The sequence below is a fragment of the Columba livia genome, chromosome 5 (assembly GCF_036013475.1).
Source record: "Columba livia isolate bColLiv1 breed racing homer chromosome 5, bColLiv1.pat.W.v2, whole genome shotgun sequence".
NCBI lineage: Eukaryota > Metazoa > Chordata > Aves > Columbiformes > Columbidae > Columba > Columba livia.
In genome coordinates, this window is record NC_088606.1 from 39383461 (window position 1) to 39401732 (window position 18272).

General features: G+C 44.3%; 2 protein-coding genes across 38 annotated transcripts in view; one reads left to right on the forward strand and one right to left on the reverse strand.

Annotated features, from left to right (window-relative positions):
* The window catches only part of PAPLN (papilin, proteoglycan like sulfated glycoprotein), a 57344-nt gene extending 47978 nt beyond the window's left edge, over positions 1–9366 (forward strand). For all 3 annotated transcript variants that reach the window (XM_065064504.1, XM_065064505.1, XM_065064506.1), the window contains 5 exons: positions 1236–1373; positions 2030–2157; positions 2735–2843; positions 4148–4323; positions 4844–9366. In XM_065064504.1, coding sequence (XP_064920576.1) covers positions 1236–1373; positions 2030–2157; positions 2735–2843; positions 4148–4323; positions 4844–5019 — 727 coding nt within the window. In that variant the 3' untranslated portion in view covers positions 5020–9366. The remainder of the gene's footprint in view (positions 1–1235; positions 1374–2029; positions 2158–2734; positions 2844–4147; positions 4324–4843) is intronic.
* Positions 8631–18272, reverse strand: part of NUMB (NUMB endocytic adaptor protein) — a 95267-nt gene continuing 85625 nt past the window's right edge. For 13 of the 35 annotated variants that reach the window (XM_065064516.1, XM_065064513.1, XM_065064507.1 and 10 more), the window contains 5 exons: positions 17558–17759; positions 15112–15414; positions 13200–13349; positions 12203–12346; positions 8631–10575 (listed from right to left, as the gene is read on the reverse strand). In XM_065064516.1, coding sequence (XP_064920588.1) covers positions 9866–10575; positions 12203–12346; positions 13200–13349; positions 15112–15414; positions 17558–17759 — 1509 coding nt within the window. In that variant the 3' untranslated portion in view covers positions 8631–9865. The remainder of the gene's footprint in view (positions 10576–12202; positions 12347–13199; positions 13350–15111; positions 15415–17557; positions 17760–18272) is intronic. The other 22 variants (XM_065064530.1, XM_065064523.1, XM_065064521.1 and 19 more) reach the window with 5 other exon arrangements.

Consider the following 18272-nt stretch of genomic DNA (forward strand, 5'->3'; position numbering starts at 1 on the left):
CTTCTGTCCTTCCTGAGGGTCTCTTGAGAGAAGCATATTCTGAGCAAAGGTGCGCAGGGAGGCTGACAGCAAAGGAACTATGTTCAAAAGAAAGTAGAAATACCAGGAGCAGTATCCTTAGATGTTCAAGTTAGTGTAAGCAGAAAAAGAAACCTGTTCTATAAAAAAGCAAATAGGAGCTGTTTAACTAGCACAAACTAGGAATATGTAGTATATTAAAAAAAGCCCACACCCATTTGTTTTAAATATTTTGTAAACAAACCAGTTTGACTCAAAACTCTCCTCACGTACTGGGTGGCATATTTTGTAGCTTCTTGCCTGTTATTTTGGTGCTTCTAGGCCCCACAGAAATAAAAGCATACAAGTTATTTTTGCCTTAAATGAAGCATGTTGGGGCTTCCAATTAAATGGGACCGTGATCTGATCTCTCTCTTCTTTTGAGTTTACAACATAAAGCCTAGCCAATTTGCTGAACTCCCCAGCAAACTCCTCAGCTGCTTCTGCCTGAAAGCAGAAAGAAGTGACTCATTGAATTAAAAACATTGAATTAAGGCTCTTTGGTTTTGTTTTTTTTGGGATCAAGAATTCAGATCAGAGAATGAGGGTGAGGAAGATGATGTTCTATTACACTCTGAGAACATCAGGGTTTAGTTCCCTTGTAAAGTGGTATTTAGCTGTACTTATAGGAGAGCAAAGCACATGAAGAGATGAGTGGTGTGAGAGCCTGACCTCATCTTTTCTGCCACATGAAGAGGTTGGCCAACTCCTGGGCTTTGAGTGCATTCAGGTGATTGAAATGGGTTTTTCACATCCCCCAAAAATATTTGTTTGTTTTTGTGTGCCAGAGAAGCACCTTGGGGAAAGCGTGCTTGGTGCCCTGTTCAGGACTTTGTACTGTTTGCTGTGTGCTCATGTTGTTAACACTTCCTAGGCTGTTATCCAGAGGGATGCCATAAGAAACAGGGTTGCTGCCTCTAAAGGGTTAAGCTGGCTGGTGGGAGTGCAGCACCAAGCTGTGCTGAACTGGAGCAGGAGCTGATGGAGGCTGCTCTTTTCTGAATGTTGTGAGTGAATGTTGGTAATGGCAAGGTCCAGAGACCTGGCGGAATTGTGGAAACTACCCTTTCCCTTTGGAAGCAAAAAATACGGTGTGTGATTAAAAAAGCCTTGTGTTGAAGGTCAAATGCTGAAGGAGGAAGTTTCTGCATCTTTTGCTGTGCTTGTGGGCTTTGCAGATTGAGGATGGATAAGAGCGAGCCCTCAGTAGTGGAGGCCAACATTGGGGAGAGAGTCAGACTGCCCTGCGCTGTGGAAGCATCGCCGGCTCTCACCATTGAGTGGCAGAAGGATGGGCAGCCCCTCTCCTCTCCCAGGTGAGATCCCTGGTGGCCCCACCATCCTCACAAGCAGGTTCATGTGGAGGAAAGCTGCCTCCTCAACTTGTCTCTCCTCTCTGAGGGAATGGAACTGCTGGCCATGCAGCTGTGGCCTGTCCTGCTTTGGGCTGGGCAGCTTCTTCCGTTAGGGCCAGTCGGTATGGGCCCAACTGTCCCAGTCTCGCTTCATAGATCAAAGCCTGAACATGGCACTCTCCAGTGAACAGCTGTGATACAAGGTCTACAAGTGAGCCAAAGCTGGAATTAGTTCATCCACAAGATCAGCAAAAAGAGGACACGTGGCAAGCAAACTTGCCAAAACCCGGCTGGTCTGTGAGCCAGGGCAGAGGTTCAAAGCAAAGAGAGAGATCAGGTGCCTGCAGTGAACTTCCACAGCTCCTAGTGCTGTTCCCTGCAGCTCCCTCACCCTCTGCTGCCACAGGCTGCTCTAGCAGTGAGTTTTTCCAGAGTCTTCAGCAGTTGTACTGGGATTTGAGGACCAGGAGTTGCATTACAGGTTGAACTGAGCTGTTGCTAAACCTTTGCTCAGCATTATTATGAAGTTGTGCACGAGGCTCAGCTTCAGCTCTGGTACCTGGAGTCCCACCCTGACCCAAGCACAGGCTGAGGGGCTTTCTGGTTTTGTTCCCCAGACACAGGCAGCAGCCAGATGGGGCCCTGGTGATCAGCCGAGTCAGCTCTGAAGATGTCGGCTTTTTTACCTGCGTTGCCTCCAATGGACGTGACCGGGACCAGCGCCAGGTCCTGTTCCGACCTCTAGGTACTGGATGGGTGGATGCATGCGTAGCATGTCCATATGCACACACGTGTGTGCACACAAGCAGGAAACAGGGAGGGCTGGGCAGTGTGGGTTTCTTTTCTGGCCATGACTCCTGGCTTCACACCCGACATTCAACAGGCAGCATGAGGGCAAGGGAAGAGTGGGTTGTTTTACCCAAGGGTAATCTGTGTGTGTCTAGTAGATCGTGGTGCTCCAGGTAGCTGGATAGAGGGGCTAATAGAGCAGTAAGAGTGACTTTCAGGGCCTTGTTCCTGGGACACTGGTGTGGAATGGGTATAGGAGCAAGAGGAACTAAGGAGGTGGTTCTTCTGTGCACGTGAGGTACCTGAGGAAAAAGCTCCTTGAGGCCTCTTCTACTTGCCCTTGCTTGGGCCAAATTACTTAGGAAATCCACTTTCCCCATAGCAAGAGCATCATAGCTCCAAACATGCTGTTTCAAGGCCTAAGGGCTTGTAGCTCATCATAGAGTACATTGGACTTTTCCCATGAGGGAATGCTCCTGCTGCCAGGGCAGCATGGCATTGTCCTGCTAGTGACGATTTCCCTTCTGGTTTAGGAGAGCTGAGGATCACTGGTCTTCTTCCGAGCATCACAGTACCTGAGGGAGGGACTGCTCAGCTTCATTGTACAGTGACTGGCAACAATGTGAATATAAGGTGGTCAAGGTGAGCTAAAGTGAAACAGAACTTGCCTTCTCTTCCTGAACCTCCTTACCCTCCAAATAACAATGCAGGATGCCTGCCAGGTAAGAGAGAGAGTTCTCAGCCTCAGCATCGCCTGCCCTTTCCTGATCAACTTACCTGTTACCCTGAAAATCCTGGGCAAAATCCCTGTGGGGTGTAGTGGTCTCCGAGTTCATGTTCCAGTCAAATAAGAAGGAAAACAGACTTTAACCTAAGATTTCACGGATGGCTCCATGTTGGAAAGCTAGTGACATACATTACAATAGCAAAAACTAAAAGTGAATAACCAGAGGAAGATCTTCAGTTGGTCTTTACAAAACTCTCTCTGCCTAACCCTAACAAACATTTTAGCCCCTACCATAAGAGCAACTCTTCTCCGAGCTTCCTGCTGCGACTGTTCTCTGCCTCTACTCTCAAGTGTGAGTAAAGGAGAATTGAAAGTGTTTTAATGAAGGTAAAGGAAAAGCTGTGTCCTCTTCTCTTGATGGTCTACAGTGAAATTCTGAACCTGTGCAGGTGTTTGGGGGCAGGTTTTTTTCCCTTTTTGAAAATAATCAGTTCTGTTTTGGAGCCGTCTTTCAAAGGATCCAGAGAGACGGATTGCTAATTGTTTAAATCCCTCTACTCCAAGGGTTAGGACTGAAGTGGGTCATCTGACAAAGAGAGCTTTTCTTCCATGAGTAAGTTTGGTATTTCAGTTAACAAAATGATGTAAGTTTCAGAGTCTGAATGAAACCCTTTTCACTGAAACAAATTTCATTTCCTTGATAACTAGGAGCTCATAAATCAGGCAGTTTTCCTGTTGGGCACAGAGGATATCAGCAGGAACAGACACAATCTTGCTGGTATTTTAAACATTTTTTTTTTAAATACACTTTTAAGGGAGAGGAAAGAGGGCACATTGCTCACTACCCCATATGTTCCTCAAGCAATCTGGCTGCTATCAATGCCAGCCTAATAAGCACTGCCAGACCACAAACTGGAGAGACAGAAAGGCACCCTGGATTTTCTCGTAGTTCCTCAAACCTCAAAAATGTGTAATAGTAGAAAGGGCAATGTCTTTATACCGAGCAAACAGCTAGCTACCTCCCACGCAGACAGTGGGCTGACGGATGCAGACTCACTCGGGCTCGTGTTACTACCCAGTTGTAGAGCCAGGTCATGACCAAAGACCTCTTCTTCCTTCCTGCTGAATTTGTAAAAATTCACCCCTTCCAAAGAGCACAGGGAGATCCTTTAGCCCCCATGGGTGGGAATGGTGATGGTACAAAATTTTTTTGCCACAGGAATGGAGTCCCTATGCGGGCAGATGGTCACCACATCCACTTGTCCCAGGATGGAAGCCTGATCATAAGCAACGTTCAAGAGGCTGATGAGGGATCCTATACATGCAGTGCCTACAGCAGCAGCAACTCCGTCAGTGCCAGCACGGAGGTGAAAGTGCTGAGGAGCAGGCCTAGCAGTGAGTACAACCTGTCCTCCCTGCTTCCCCAGCATCGTGCTTGCCTCTTGGCCGCTGTTGTAAGTCTGTGCATCGCCTGTGCCCATCCACCACCAACCTTGGACTCTCCGGTTGTGCTGCCTGAGGAGCTCCACGTTCCCTGGGTCAGAAAAGCAGGACAGGGGGAACACACCAGGGCGCTGGGAGTCTAATTAACTTCCTGAGGCCAAAATGCCATAGTTGTTGACAAAACAGTTTGCTGCACGATTCGTATTTGAAGTCTGGACACTGTCCAGATGGCTTTACACAGCGGGTAGAGTGGGATCAGCCCCAAAAACTGAATTCTCCTACTGTATTCACCAGAGATACCAGTTTCTCTCTCATTTCTCTCATTGATATTGGACTATATTTAAAGCAATCCCCTTAGAACTGGCAGGGTGGAGAAAGCAGGAAGCTGCTCTGTGTTTTGGGAGGGAAACGAAACCTGAGGATAAGCCCTGGCAGTGTATTTACAGCTGCTTCCCCTTCTACTTGGCTGCAGCTGCTGTGAACCACGTTGTGGACCTGAGCAGAGAGTGCGTGGACCAGCCACATCTTGCCAACTGCGAACTGATCCTGCAGGCCCAGCTCTGTGGGAACCAGTACTACTCCAGCTTCTGCTGCGCCAGCTGCTCTCGCTACCAGCCGCAGGACAGGCCCCATCATCACCGTGGGTGACTGACACCTCCATGGCCACAGGCGATGGATTATAAGACTGGAAGTCTGAACTTTGTCCTTTTCCTTCATGAAACTGTTCTGAGAGCTCTGCCCTGCCTGAGAGCTCAAGAGGGTGTATTGAATGATGTAGTGATTGTAATTGTTCCCAGGAAGGAGACCCACCACCCTCAAGTTTATTGCAGACTTCTTTCTCCACCCCCTGCATGCCTTGCTGTGGCAAATCCATCTCTTCACTTAAGGGTAGCTGCTGTCATTCACAGAACAAGATGACACTGGGAACGTAAGGACACTGTGACTTTAGAGGCGGCGGATAACCGAAGAGAGAGACACCAGTTCTTCATACAAGCATGCAAGAGAAGTGCTCTTAAAAAAAAACTAATCTCTGAAGTGTTTGAAGATGGTCCTGAACTGGCTTAACCAAAGCACTAATGAGTGATGAACATTTGTAATCTTGGAGGGCACTTTCCATCTCAGTGCAAAGGGCTCTGGCCATGAGAAACAGCTTGATGCGTATAAAATTAGTGTTCAGGTCCTATGAGATTACGAGCTTTAGCGGCACAGCTGTAATGTCATGTTACCACAGCTGTTTTATTCCAGTAGACCTGAGGAAAATTTCTAGTTGGGTCCATTTGGTTTCTACCTGACTGTAATCAGCTTTGGAGTGAAACTGTAGAAACAATGCCTCACAGAAAGCATAACACAAAATAGAAGAATACTTTTAGCCCTTCCTGAACGTTAGGGGCAATTTAGATGAATATGCCAACACTATTATTCTGAGATGCTGCAGTTAAAATATCACTCTAGGAATGCTCAGAAGGTTTTCGGTTGGTTTGGTGGGGTTTTGTTTGTTTGTTTGTTTTGTTTGTTTTTTTGTTTTGTTTTGTTTTGTTTTTTTCTGAGACAGAACGGTGCTGTTGAATTTATTGCAAAGTTGGGCTTGGTGGTAGCATTGCCTTGAGGTTGAACTGGGGGAGGCGAATAATACACACACAGAAATGCATGTAGGGGCATTTGTCTTGCCAGGATAAACCTTCCCAGGATCTGCTCTGGTCTCGGAGAGCCTGCCCCTGTGTGTGGCCTGGGCTGATTCCTGCTGCTGTGGGCTAACCAGCGAGGACTTCAGATGCACAACAGCTGTAGCTGAAAAGCATCCTTTGTTTCAAGATGAACACTGAGGGGTAACAAGCACTTGAGGCTGTGAACGTGTCGGGCATTAAGGTGGGTTGTGTGTGGGGAGGTGAGATTATGGGAGGATTTGTTAAAGCAGAAAAGGCTCCTGGGTGTCTCCAATAGCTCAAAATGGAATTATAACTTCTGAAAAAAGCATTATTTACAGTCTCCACAGTGTTGTTGTACGCTAGCATCAGCCTAACAGGCCCCCTCTTTCTCACTTCAAAACTCCCTGCTGAGGCTTGGATGAGTTAATTATATTAATTAGCACCATTACCCATTTATTATTTGTATAGATGTAGCTATAAACAAGTAGCCCGGTGTGTAGTGTTGATGTTGATGATTTGTTTGGGGTGGTGGAGCTTTTTTTGTTGCTGTTCTTTTTTTTTTTGTCTTCTTCTTTAAGAGTTCTGAGGAAGGCAGCTAATTCAGGACTGTTCTCACACCACTCTCCTCTCCTTCAGTCCGGACTCAGTACTCAGGCAGCCGTAATACGTAGGTGTAAATCCCCAGGCTTGACAGCCAAAAGCTGGTTTGGACTCTAAATCCAGTAAATCAGTTCAGCTGCACCTAAAAATAAGAATTACTAACCTAATGATTGCACCCTTTTCAGCAGAGGTGTGTCGTCAGGCTTGGACACGCTGCTTTAAGATGCGAACAAAAGGAAAAGTTTAGAAGCAATCCAGTAAAGGCGTGAGAGGTGGCAGTCACACAGCTATTTGGGTCTGTGGTCTGAGAGACTCTGCTTGCTAGAAAAAGAAAAAATACGTGTTTTGCAGTTAAGACCCTTTAATTTGATTAGTGAAAACTTCCTCTGCTAATGCATTACAGCGTAAGGTTTGAAGTTGTCTTCACTGGATATTCAAGCACAATTAGAGGGGCCAAAGACCCTCTAATTGTGTTTGTACATGATCTTGCATTTAACACAAAGACTAGCACCTTTTTTTGGGTTTTTTTGGTGTATAGGATATTTTCCTATTTTAGCATATAGTGTGACTCTTTCTATTGAGACCAAGGATATATCGCAGACCATGTAAACTCCAGTCTTAGTGAAGACCTGTCAGTTGCCATGTGGCAGGCACAGAGCATAGGCAAGGGCTGTGGACCTGCTCAGGGGCACGGCTGGAGCTGTTGTGTTTGTATCAGACCCTTTTGTCCCAGAATAAGCAGTCAGAGTTCTGTAACAGCCCTTTCCACCATGTCAGAGGCTCTATTTTTAGAATATTTAAATATTGTGTTTAGCCAGCTTTCATTTAAGCTGTGGCCAGGGAACACTTCCTCAAGACCTGTGAGGGCTGTAACAGGCACCCACATTCTGATGGGCAGGATGTCAGTGCTGAAGGTGCTCAGTGAAGCGTTTGTCCTGACCTCCTGGGTATTATGGCTGGTATTTGAAGCCATGCAGTTCCCTGCTTTAAATACGTGTCAGCACTGCACTAGTTAACCAAAGGGTCTTATATGTTTCTTCTATTTGGCAAGCTGAGCTTTCCCCTCAATATAGTGCCACTTAACTGCCTGAATTTTTTTGAGAATCAAGATCTTAATCTTCTTCCCTAACCAATGGATTGTAGGAAGGCTCCATCTCCTTCACTGTTATCTCTGGGGCAGGGGAGGGGTGTAGCTACACTGGGCTGTGTTCAGCTGAACTTTGGGCACTGCTGTGAAAGCTATGGCACTATCAGGAAAGCAAGCATGAACAGCCTATTCTATTATATTCTATTAGAAATTTATACATTTATTTGCTTGCTTTTTGAAAGCTAAAAAAAGCATTGTCACCAAATCCAGTACTTATAGGGAGTGGTGGTCATGACCATTCGTACCATACTGAACAAAGGTAAGAACTGACCATGTCCCTGCGAGACTTGCTGTTCTCTGGAAATGGAAAACTGCTGGCAAGCTCAAACACTAGAGCCCAACAAGGAGAACATTTCTTCCCCTTCAGGTTGCAAAGTGTGACTTTTCTTGAGGTCTAAAACTACCAGAATGCAGTAAGAAACAGTCATACTAACACAGTAGGTACCAACTTACTGGGAGAACACAAAAGGAATGAAAATACTGTCTTATGTGCCTCTTAGGATCTGCATTCCTACCAGCAGGGAAAAGAAAACAAAGTGAGTTTTCCTTTTTGAATATTACTGTCTTCGTATTTGTCTGTACGTAAATGCTCAATGTTAGAAAATACGGTGATGTAAACCCATTATCTGATGTTTTCAGTAAAGCCCTGCATTTCAGAGCTTTAATTAGCAAGGATATCTGCAAGTCTCAAAGTTCAAGGTAACCTCACGTGGTGTACAAAATGAGAGGTGCTAAGACACCATTACGGAGCATCTAGGTGGGCAAGCAGGGCTCTTCTACATCCCCCTAATAACACAGAAGACACCCAGAAGGGAGAATGCTGAAAACTGAAAGGGGGAGGGGAATAAAGCTTTCACAGACAGTGCTTCTACCACCAACATTTATTCTTGTTAAAGCGGATTATAAATCATCAGTACAAATATATATAACTTACATTTGCTTGTAAGGCCAAAGTTTAAAAGTAAAGTTTAAATGAGATGGTTTTCACAAGTCACCAGAGGCAGAACCTGGAGCAGCTGCAGCCTTAACCACAAGGTTTCACAAATCAGTGGGAAAAAAAATAAAAACAAAGTTAAAAACCTCTAAGATCTATTGACAGACAAACATAAAATGGTTTCCCAGGTAGCCCCAGGATGTAGATATGATTACAGTAAGTTGTCACAGTAGTGTTAGAACCAATAGATTAAGACAACAAAACTGCAGCAATACATGAAAGGAAAAAACCCATACTATATATAACATGTAGCTTCATTCCAATAAAAACCAGTAAATTTTCCCCATGGTTTTCAAACCATGACAATACTGTTCTTTAATTTTCTTTATTTAAAACTACACTATCATGACTTACTGGGTTGTGATTGTTGTTGCAATATGCTACTTACAATGAACAGATACAAGAACAAGCTAGAGCCCCTTTTTCCGCCCCCCCAATATTACTTACAATAAGAATCAGAGATAAATCAATCTTATGTACAATTTCTTACATCCAACCCCCTTTGTTTTTAACCTTTGGCAAGATTACTTACAACTCATACAGCTTTTAATAACCAACTATTTAAAATATTCTAAATGCATAAAAATAAAGATTTTGGCTTTACTTTATTCTTTACATATAATATTCACTGTGTTACTCAAAATGGAAGCTCAACTTTTTTTCCACAAACCCAGCTTTTGCTAAGCAGGTGACAATCTCCCACCCATATCCACCCCCACCCCACCCCAATTTTTCCCTGAGGGGGAACGTCCAGGACTCACATGGCATCGGGAGGACTCGGGTACAAAATCTGCCTCCCTTTCTGTGAGATCATCGCTGTTTCTGCAGGACAGGCTTTGGGACTGGGTGCCTTTCTTTGCTCTGTTTGACTTCCAGCTCTCCAAGCGAGGAGGGAATGCAGACTGGGGCAGCTCCAGCATTTCTTAAGAACTGCACGGTAAATTCTCTGTATGTTTATATCCTTCCCGTAATTGCTCCCTCTTTCTAACCCATTTTTGTTTGAAGGGACCTTTGGGACTACCAAAGCAAACTGATCGGAAACAGTCCCCTCTGCTCCCTTTATCCCTCTATCCTAATGTACAATTTATCCACCCCCTCCGGGACTGCTTAGAGTTCAATCTCAAATGTCTTCTGTAAATCACTTGAGAAGGGGTTAGTCGGCGAAGGGTTGGTGCGCTGCTTTGTCTTGCTCTCCAGGGCCGCCCACTGTGCTTCGAAGGGGTCTACCTGTGGCGCAGCGGCGGGGGGCTGCGAATGCTTGTCCTCTGCAGCCCATTTCCCACCCTCAACCCCGTTGAAAGCTGCGGAGCCGTTGTGCTGCGCGGGCGGGTGGAAGAAAGGGCTGGCGGTAGCGCTGTTGCTTTCGTACTGAGGGAGCGTCTGCTGTTTGACAAGACTGGGTGACTGATGCGGATGGGCTGCGGGAGCGTGGCTCGCCGTGCCAAAGACATTGGCCACCATCTGGGAAGGTGTGATTCCCACCACAGGAACGCTTGGGGCTGCGTAGGTCATCCCGTTTGCTACGGCGTAGGGCTGCGCTGGAATAAACGGTGGCTGCATGGGCGGCACCACACCCACCGGCACAGGCTGAGGAGCAATGAAGGTGCTGACTGGGAAGGCTGGTGCTGACTGGGAAGCTGCTGGAGGAGGCTGGAGGAGTGGCTGTGGGGCTGGGGCTGGGGCTGGCTGCTGCTGGGCTCTGACAGTCTTTGAGACCTCTTCCAACCAGCGGTCTGCCTCTGAGGGAGTACGTCTGTGGTTTCCTTGGAAAGGACTTGGTGAGGCCGCACCTGAGGAGGTGCTGCTCCATTCAGTACCTGGGAAGGAAAGTGTGGGGAACTCATTAATGTTTCCAAGTCCTCACCCTTTAATCAGTTAGAAAGGCTGGAGGATGTACACAAGGACAGACAGGCCTCCTCTCTCCACAGGACAGACTGCCACCAACACTGGAAGCATCTTTATGCATCCACTGTACTGTTCTGTTATAGGACAACGTTGGTCAGGAGAGGTGGAATTTTTTATTATTATTTTTTTAATAGCAGAGATCTGAGACTCCAGGGCGTGCAGGAGAGTGCCACCTGCACTCAGAACTGGGGACCAATGGTCTAGTCCATAACCACTAATTCCTCTAACTGGGGAGTATCAGTTTCTGAGGCTCAGGCCTGGTCAATTAAAACACCAAGCTACAAGGAACTGTTTTAAGACTCATTTGCTCTGTATCCTAAATCACCCTCTATAGGCAATAATGTAATGGTACTGGGAGTTTAAGACAACATTCATTTTTCTGTCCCATACATGCTGAAGTGTAAGTGCTCACTACGATATACATGAACATTTAAGGCAATACATCTAATCAAACGACTATATAATATGTAAGCTGTACTTAATATGACTCCTTTGTTTATGTTCTTCCTCCATCTCCACTTTTCCCTTACTCTTTTCAGGTATAACTCAAGCTGTTAACCTCTCAAACCCTTTCGCAGTGCTCAACACCAAGCATTTTAGACTTTTCTTCTATAAAACAGTTCTGATTTTTAACTCATTCATCTTTAACAATTAAAAAACCCCACCACCACCACTAAAAAAACACAACAAAAACCACACACCATCATTTCCATTCCTCCCACAGTTTCAAAGCTATCTCCCTCCAGCTGAATTCTGCTTTTCCTTCTCCCTACAGTTTCAAATTCTCTTTCCCTCCCATAGGACCTGCTAGAGATGGCTCCACAATTCTTGTGCTACTGGGTGTTTTGGAGAAGTGGAAAATCATTACTGCTCAGTAGTCCTCATTAGGCCTGATCTCGTTAAATGCCACCTAAAGATTGGTTTACTGTTGTTCCTACAGCAGGAAACTGTTCGAGGCAGAGCTCAGGGTCTCTGTCTTAATGAAAATGTGCCTGGTACTCTTACAGGGCAAAGCAGAACCTACTATTTCAGTAGCAAAGTTGCTCTTTTCGAGCTGAGCTTACATTAGGACAGTTTGATAGCACACGTGTCCACATGGCTGACAGCCATTTCAAGCACCACCTTACATTGTATACACCTATAGACAAGCACTGGAAGGACAGACTAAATGTATTAAACAGAAGAAATGAACCTTTAAAGCCTTTAAGTACCCAACTTGATCTCCCTTTGCATATGTTAGTGGAAAGAACAAACAAAAGATGCTTTTCCCTTCACCTCCACGCGCACACACACACACTATTTCATTACTTCCTTTTCAAGCAGTGGATTTTCTAAGATGCTGCCAAAATAAGAATCAGTCCAGCTTACAGACCAGCGAGTTCATCGCTTCCCTCCATCCAGTTGTGCAAAGTACTTCCAGCTTTTGTCTAGTGTTCCTTCCACTTGCCATTAAGTGGCACTGACAACTGTCTCAAGGGCTCGATTATGCTTCTGATTCAGGTTCTCATAGCAATGCAGAGGATTTACTTCCACTCTTACCAGTGACCACGGCTGCAGCTCCAGTATGAGCAGCAGGAGCATGAGCCCAAGGATTGGTTTCCCGAACTGGCAGAGCTGTGGACATTACAGCAGCTTGGGATGGTTTAGCAGCAAGCACACAGAAGGCAGAGGCAGTGCCATTAACTAAAATGGGAGCAGACAACATCAGTGCAATTAATTCATGCAAGGCATGCACGTGACTGGAATGTTAGTGGACCATGTCATACCTACCAACATACAACAATTCTTAGACACTTCCACATGACAGCATTTCGTGTAAATTAGCCAAATTGGACTGACAGCCACTAAAGGTAGTAAATTCTGTTTCACGAATCCAACACTTGCAAACAGAATTGTGAGATGGTGGATTTTTATGTATTTGATGAGGTCTTGACTTCCAATGATTGGCTGAAGTTAAATTTGTTGTTTTTATAGATAAAGAGAAGCTACTGTATGATTAATTTTAGATTCAAAAGAAGAACAGATTATAGATGCAAAATAACGTTTTAAAAAAACTACATTTAACAAGGAGAGGTTATTTTTTCACACAACTTGTATAAGAGCATATGAGCGAAATGAAGATTAGAGGCTGCTATGAGTTCTATAGTTGGCCATCTCTCCACAACTTTTATAAGAGCTTGTGTGAAAAACAGTAATCATGTGGTGGCACAAAATATCTTCCCTTGTAGGATTTAGTTCCTGTGAGACTCATTTGTTAAGGTTTTTGCAGTTCAGGAGGCAGAAAGTTAAAATAGTCATTATCTCAAAGCCAGTCCCTTTTACAGGTAACTATCGTGTGGTAGGTGCACGAACTTCTTGTTAAAAACAAAAACACAGAATAACTACACAGACAAGATGAATAAAGCGGGATGCATTCCCCCAGAATACTGATAATAGGACTTGCACAAGAAATTAAGACTAGGTGTTACTGAAAAGCAACATTATGTGCGTTCAGGCCTCACTCAGCATGACCACAGCATGCAAAGAAATCACAAACCTTGAAAGGCAGGAGACTGTGGTGCAACTACTGTCACTGGTTTTGTCATGGGGGCCGAAGAGAAAGGATCTTCTGATGGTGTGCTGAAAGCACTGGTGATCTGAGAGCACAGGGCACTAATGCTGTCTGTTTCCCCTTCCACCTCAGGGACTAAAATGTAAACAGAATTCATTAAATTAGAAGCTTAAAGGATACAGAAACAATTTCTTTTATTTCACCAATGTGAAACTGAAATGTAATTAGTTCCCTTATGTCCTAGATGTTCCTGCTACTGATTTGCGTGACAGTTTTAAAATCAGTATTGAAGACCTGACCTGAAATAGAGGGTAAGGAGATCAGCATTCCAGATTTAAAGTCAGTTATTACTGCTTTGCTGTGTTAATGCAAGAGGATGTCCATTTCAGAAAATAAAAGGGTTTTCTATAGCTTTAGTAGAGATCTAAATCTTTCAGTATTAAAGTACTAAACATATCAAGGATTTGGCACTAAGATTTGGCATTCTGCAAAATGAAAATACTTATGATAGGTTTAAGTGTTCCAGCAACATACTTCCACAGTAACTAGATGAAGTTTAAACGTGCTGACAGCAATGTACAGTGGCAAGTTAAGTCTAGAGACAGAACACTGATTGCTCCAGTTCAGCAGTAGCTAAAATCCCTGGCTCCTGTGATAGAATGATGAAAAGCAAAAGCTGAATGATCTAATAAAATGGACACTCAGTTTAAAACCAAGCATCAGCATAATGTGGATAAAGTAACATCTGGAGTAAAACTGCCAACTTACCAGATGTTCTCATTATTACTAATCGCACTGCTTTTCAAAAGCACTTATCATCAGTCCTTCATTGCACAGAACTGACATGAGCAGTTATAATTAAGCACAAATAGTATAAAAAAAACATGCTATGTCTGGACACAACATGCAACGTATTTAAAATTCATGGGGAGGCATGCCCAAAAATGGATTCTTTGAGGGATATTCCAATACAGCGCATGTGGCACGATGGCAGCACTGGCAGCAGCATATGTGGGAACATGCATCAGAAATGTTCTGAATTACGAACAACTCGGATCGCAGTGTGCTCAGTGAGCATCGCTACTAAGCTGTGCGCTATGACTGCTCGGTGCTGGTCTTAAAGCACAGGTCACCAAATAACAATTGTAAGAGAAGGCTGGGTGGTTTTGTTGGTTTTGCCTTTGCCACAGTAACTTTCACTGTAAAGCTTAGAGCCCTAAGACTAGCTCTGTTGCCAAGTGCAAGTACAGCTGGCTGGCAGGATAACCCAGCTAAGGGGATTCTAGGACTTTACGCAAGGTACTGAGCATCCCAGGTGTGTACATTGGGATGATGCAATAAAACCCCACTACCATCATGTGAAAACTGTATCATGCATTACTGATAGAGCCAGCTGTACCACATGAACAATAAAGTTTCTTTTAGTGCAAGGTGAAAAGCCACTTCATTGCTCTCAAAAAGAAGAATTCAGACAGGCAGAAGGACAGACTGCAGGAAAGCATCACATGATCCCATGACAAGTGGTTAAGGCCTCGAAGGGATTTGTCTCTCAAGATGCCCTGGCATTAAGTGGAGGAACTGGTTCAGTGACTCAGAGGGAAGAGCCAGCACCTACTAATTCACCAACACCCATTCCTGGAACACTTCAAACTGTGCTCCAGTATTTCAGACAGTGATTAGAACTGTTTCTCTTCTGCATGTGAATACTGCATTTTAAGTTCTTGCCTACTTCCAAAGCAGCAGTTTTCTGACACCGTGATGCTTGTTCATGAGAAGTGATCCACATGAGGCAGGAAGAAGGATTTACTAGAAAATAGGGAGTTATTTGAAGGCACAGAAAAGGAAAGGAAGAAGAGACAATTTAAGGTAATGTTTCACTGGAACCATGTGGTTTTACCTGAGTTTTTCATGGGGAAATCAGTCTTCCTTTGCACTGTTGAAGGCAGCTCATTTATTCGCAAAGACAACTGGCGTTTAAAAGGAGACATCTTTTGGCTAAGGGCAGGGAAGCCCCTGAAAGACCCTTGCCTGGCAAGCTGTTCTATAGGGGCATGCCTCCGGGGAATAGCATGGGGATTGCTCATTTCTTTATCCAGAGAGGCAGCAGCTTCAGCAGTAGGAGAGGTTGGTGAGCCAGAAGAGGGGGCAGTATTGTTTGGTGCCGCACCTGGTGCTACTGTTTTCGCTTCTGTTTCAACTGCTGGAGGAAACAGGGTGAGGTTAGACGAGTAAAGCAAAGTAGTGTCCAACTGCCTGTTTTGAAAAGATTAATTGCAGGAATTTGCATAACTAGTACTCTTCCAAATGAGTTTCTATATCACAGCAGAAATATCATTTCTGTATACCTTAATTGTCTTCACCATGTCACTTTACATACATCCAGTCATGGTCTTATGTAAGTATTCTTTCTAGTTAGTCCTGAGACCCCAGCTCAGGATACTTGTAATTCATCTGTGATAAAGACTGAAAAGCATATTGTGTGTTTGAGACCCTTATTTTGCCTCACACAGAACTATGGCTGAAATATGACTACAGACTGTATGTATGAAGTCACTTAGGGCGGCACAGCTCAGCAGCAGCACAACCCAGCTCTAGGACTTTGTTTTCAAAGGCGCCCTCCTGCCCCTGCAGAATCAGCAGCAGTAACCAAACACATTGCACAAGCTGCAGCGGCCAAAACAAAGGTAGCAGCAGCACTTAATGGGTTGGGCTGCATTCAGTGCTGGGGCTGCAGCTCTGTCAGGAAACACCCAACAGAGAGATGGACATGTGCTGCAAGGCAGATCCAGCCTCTGAGCTGACAGGCCTTGCTACCATTACAGGGAGTTCCTGTGTCACTCATGAACTGAATTTAGTTGTAGTGTTACCACCCAGTCACTAGTTAGTTGCACTGGAAGCTCCACCAACTTAAAGTCAGCTGCTTCATTTTGTGGAGTTCTGCATAGTACCACAGTGTTCCTGTCTACCAGGCCTAATGGCAGAAATATCAGAAAAAGCCTAGCTTAAATGATGGCACCTATGATTAGAACAGCAACGTGGATTTTTCCATCTCTAGGAAAATTCTCACTCACATCATAAGGGAATTGGCTTTAAGGGCAATAAACATAGCTCAATACAGCTGGGGAAGAGGAAACTTCACCATCCTGGTGTGAACTCTCATTTTACCCATATTGCTTTCCAAACATCTTAGGAAAAACAATGACATTTTTGGTTGGCACATCAACAGAGTAACTTGAAGTCTGATATAGAGAGGAGTCACACCAGAGATTTCTGAGGAGCTGGAATGGTAGGAGGAACTAATTATGTTGTCTTGCAAGCTTCAGTACCCATGAGTTGCAGCTGCTCCTTCAAGTGAAACTTTTCTAATCAGTCTTTCTTGGAAAGGATTTCACACACCTTCATTGAGTCAAGACTTTGACTCATGCCCTCAAGTAACAAAGGCCTTGTGTTTAAGCTTCATTTAGCACATTTGAAAACTAACACATGAGAACAAGCAGATGGATGATGAAAACGAAGATTAAAGTTTTGCAATTGAGGGGCAGCCTAAAACGTGCCGTGGAACCCTCTGAAACAAAAGTTCAACTCCATTGTAAAGAGGGCTATGAACAATATTTATAATATTCTTTTTGTTAGCTGAAGAACTCTGCTACTTGTAATAAAACTTGGGCAAAGAGTTCTGCTTTCACTTGAATTTCAGAACACTTTAAATGGCTAAGGTATAAAAACTAACTCCTCTCAAATCAGATAGTCACTGGTTTTGATTGTAATTAACAGTGCAACAGTTATGTGTTTTATGGGGAGGTTGTTGTTTTGGTTTGGGGCTTTTTTTTCCCTCTAGAAAACACACTGTGATTAATCCATTCTTCCCTCATGCAACATAACTCTATAACATTTTGTAACCTGCCTTTAAAATAAAAATACATCCTTTTCTAAGAAAAATGCATGTAATTTTCTGTTCATCTACCTTGAACTTCAGACAACAAAAAGGATTACTTCATGTCTGGCAGACTTGTTATATTGTTATAACATTTTTCTAATAAGGCCTTTTATTACCTATGGTGTTCTCTGCCATAAAGCAAGCTGACAAAACAAAGCAGGAGCAGCTTCTACATATGAAGCCACTTGTACTTTTTCTAGAGATGTGCGAAAACGTGTTGCCAGTGAATCTGGGAGCATTTTTCATTTTGTGAAAGGACAAGCACCTGGGAATACGATTTGTACATAATAATGTTAAAGAGTGGGAATGCTGCAAGAACATGAAGTCTCAATCCTTGCAAAGGTTCCAATTCACCTCGGTGCTGGTTTTGCTCACTGTGGATGACTGTTTAAGTCGCAGCCCCTACCTTTAGCATCTGGCATCTGTCTCATAATTTCCTCTCTCTCCGCTTGTTCAGTAGCTGTAGTGACCCTGAATGACCCCTCTCTAGTGAACGTGGTTCTGCTGGCATCAAAGGTGGCCGTCACTCCACACTCCTTCTCTCGCTTCTGCTTGCGCTCCAGGCATGCTGCAAATGCACAGCCCACGGCGTGACTCAACCTTTCCCCCTGCACAAGACAACATTGCGTCATACAGTCACTGGAACAGAAACATACGTGTGCTTCAAGCATCGCGGAGCGGTAACCTTGCTTTACAAGAGGAATCTCATTAAGGCATTAAAGAGAACTACTGTAATTGGCCACCTTTTGTATGGCTCTAAAATTAAACCTGGTATATAAAGACTCCAGTGACTAATGCACAAGCCATGTTCAAGGAGGCCACCCAGAAACGAAAGAGATTGTCAGATAATCTGTTTAGTTCAACTGCTCCTAAGATGCTAGCGCGATAACATGCCTGCACTGATCCCTCACCTCTGGACACACTTGTGCACAGAGAAACTCCTGTGAAGCCATCTCCTGTGTAAGTCCCAGCACAGATAAGAGCTATTCTGAGATGGACCAAGTTTACAGAGGGCTCAGGGAGGCACTGCTGTGTGCAAGCATGAAAATTAAAAGTACAGTGGTGACTACTTACACCTCTTAATTGCCCTGACCAAACACACGAGTTGGTATTAAAATCAC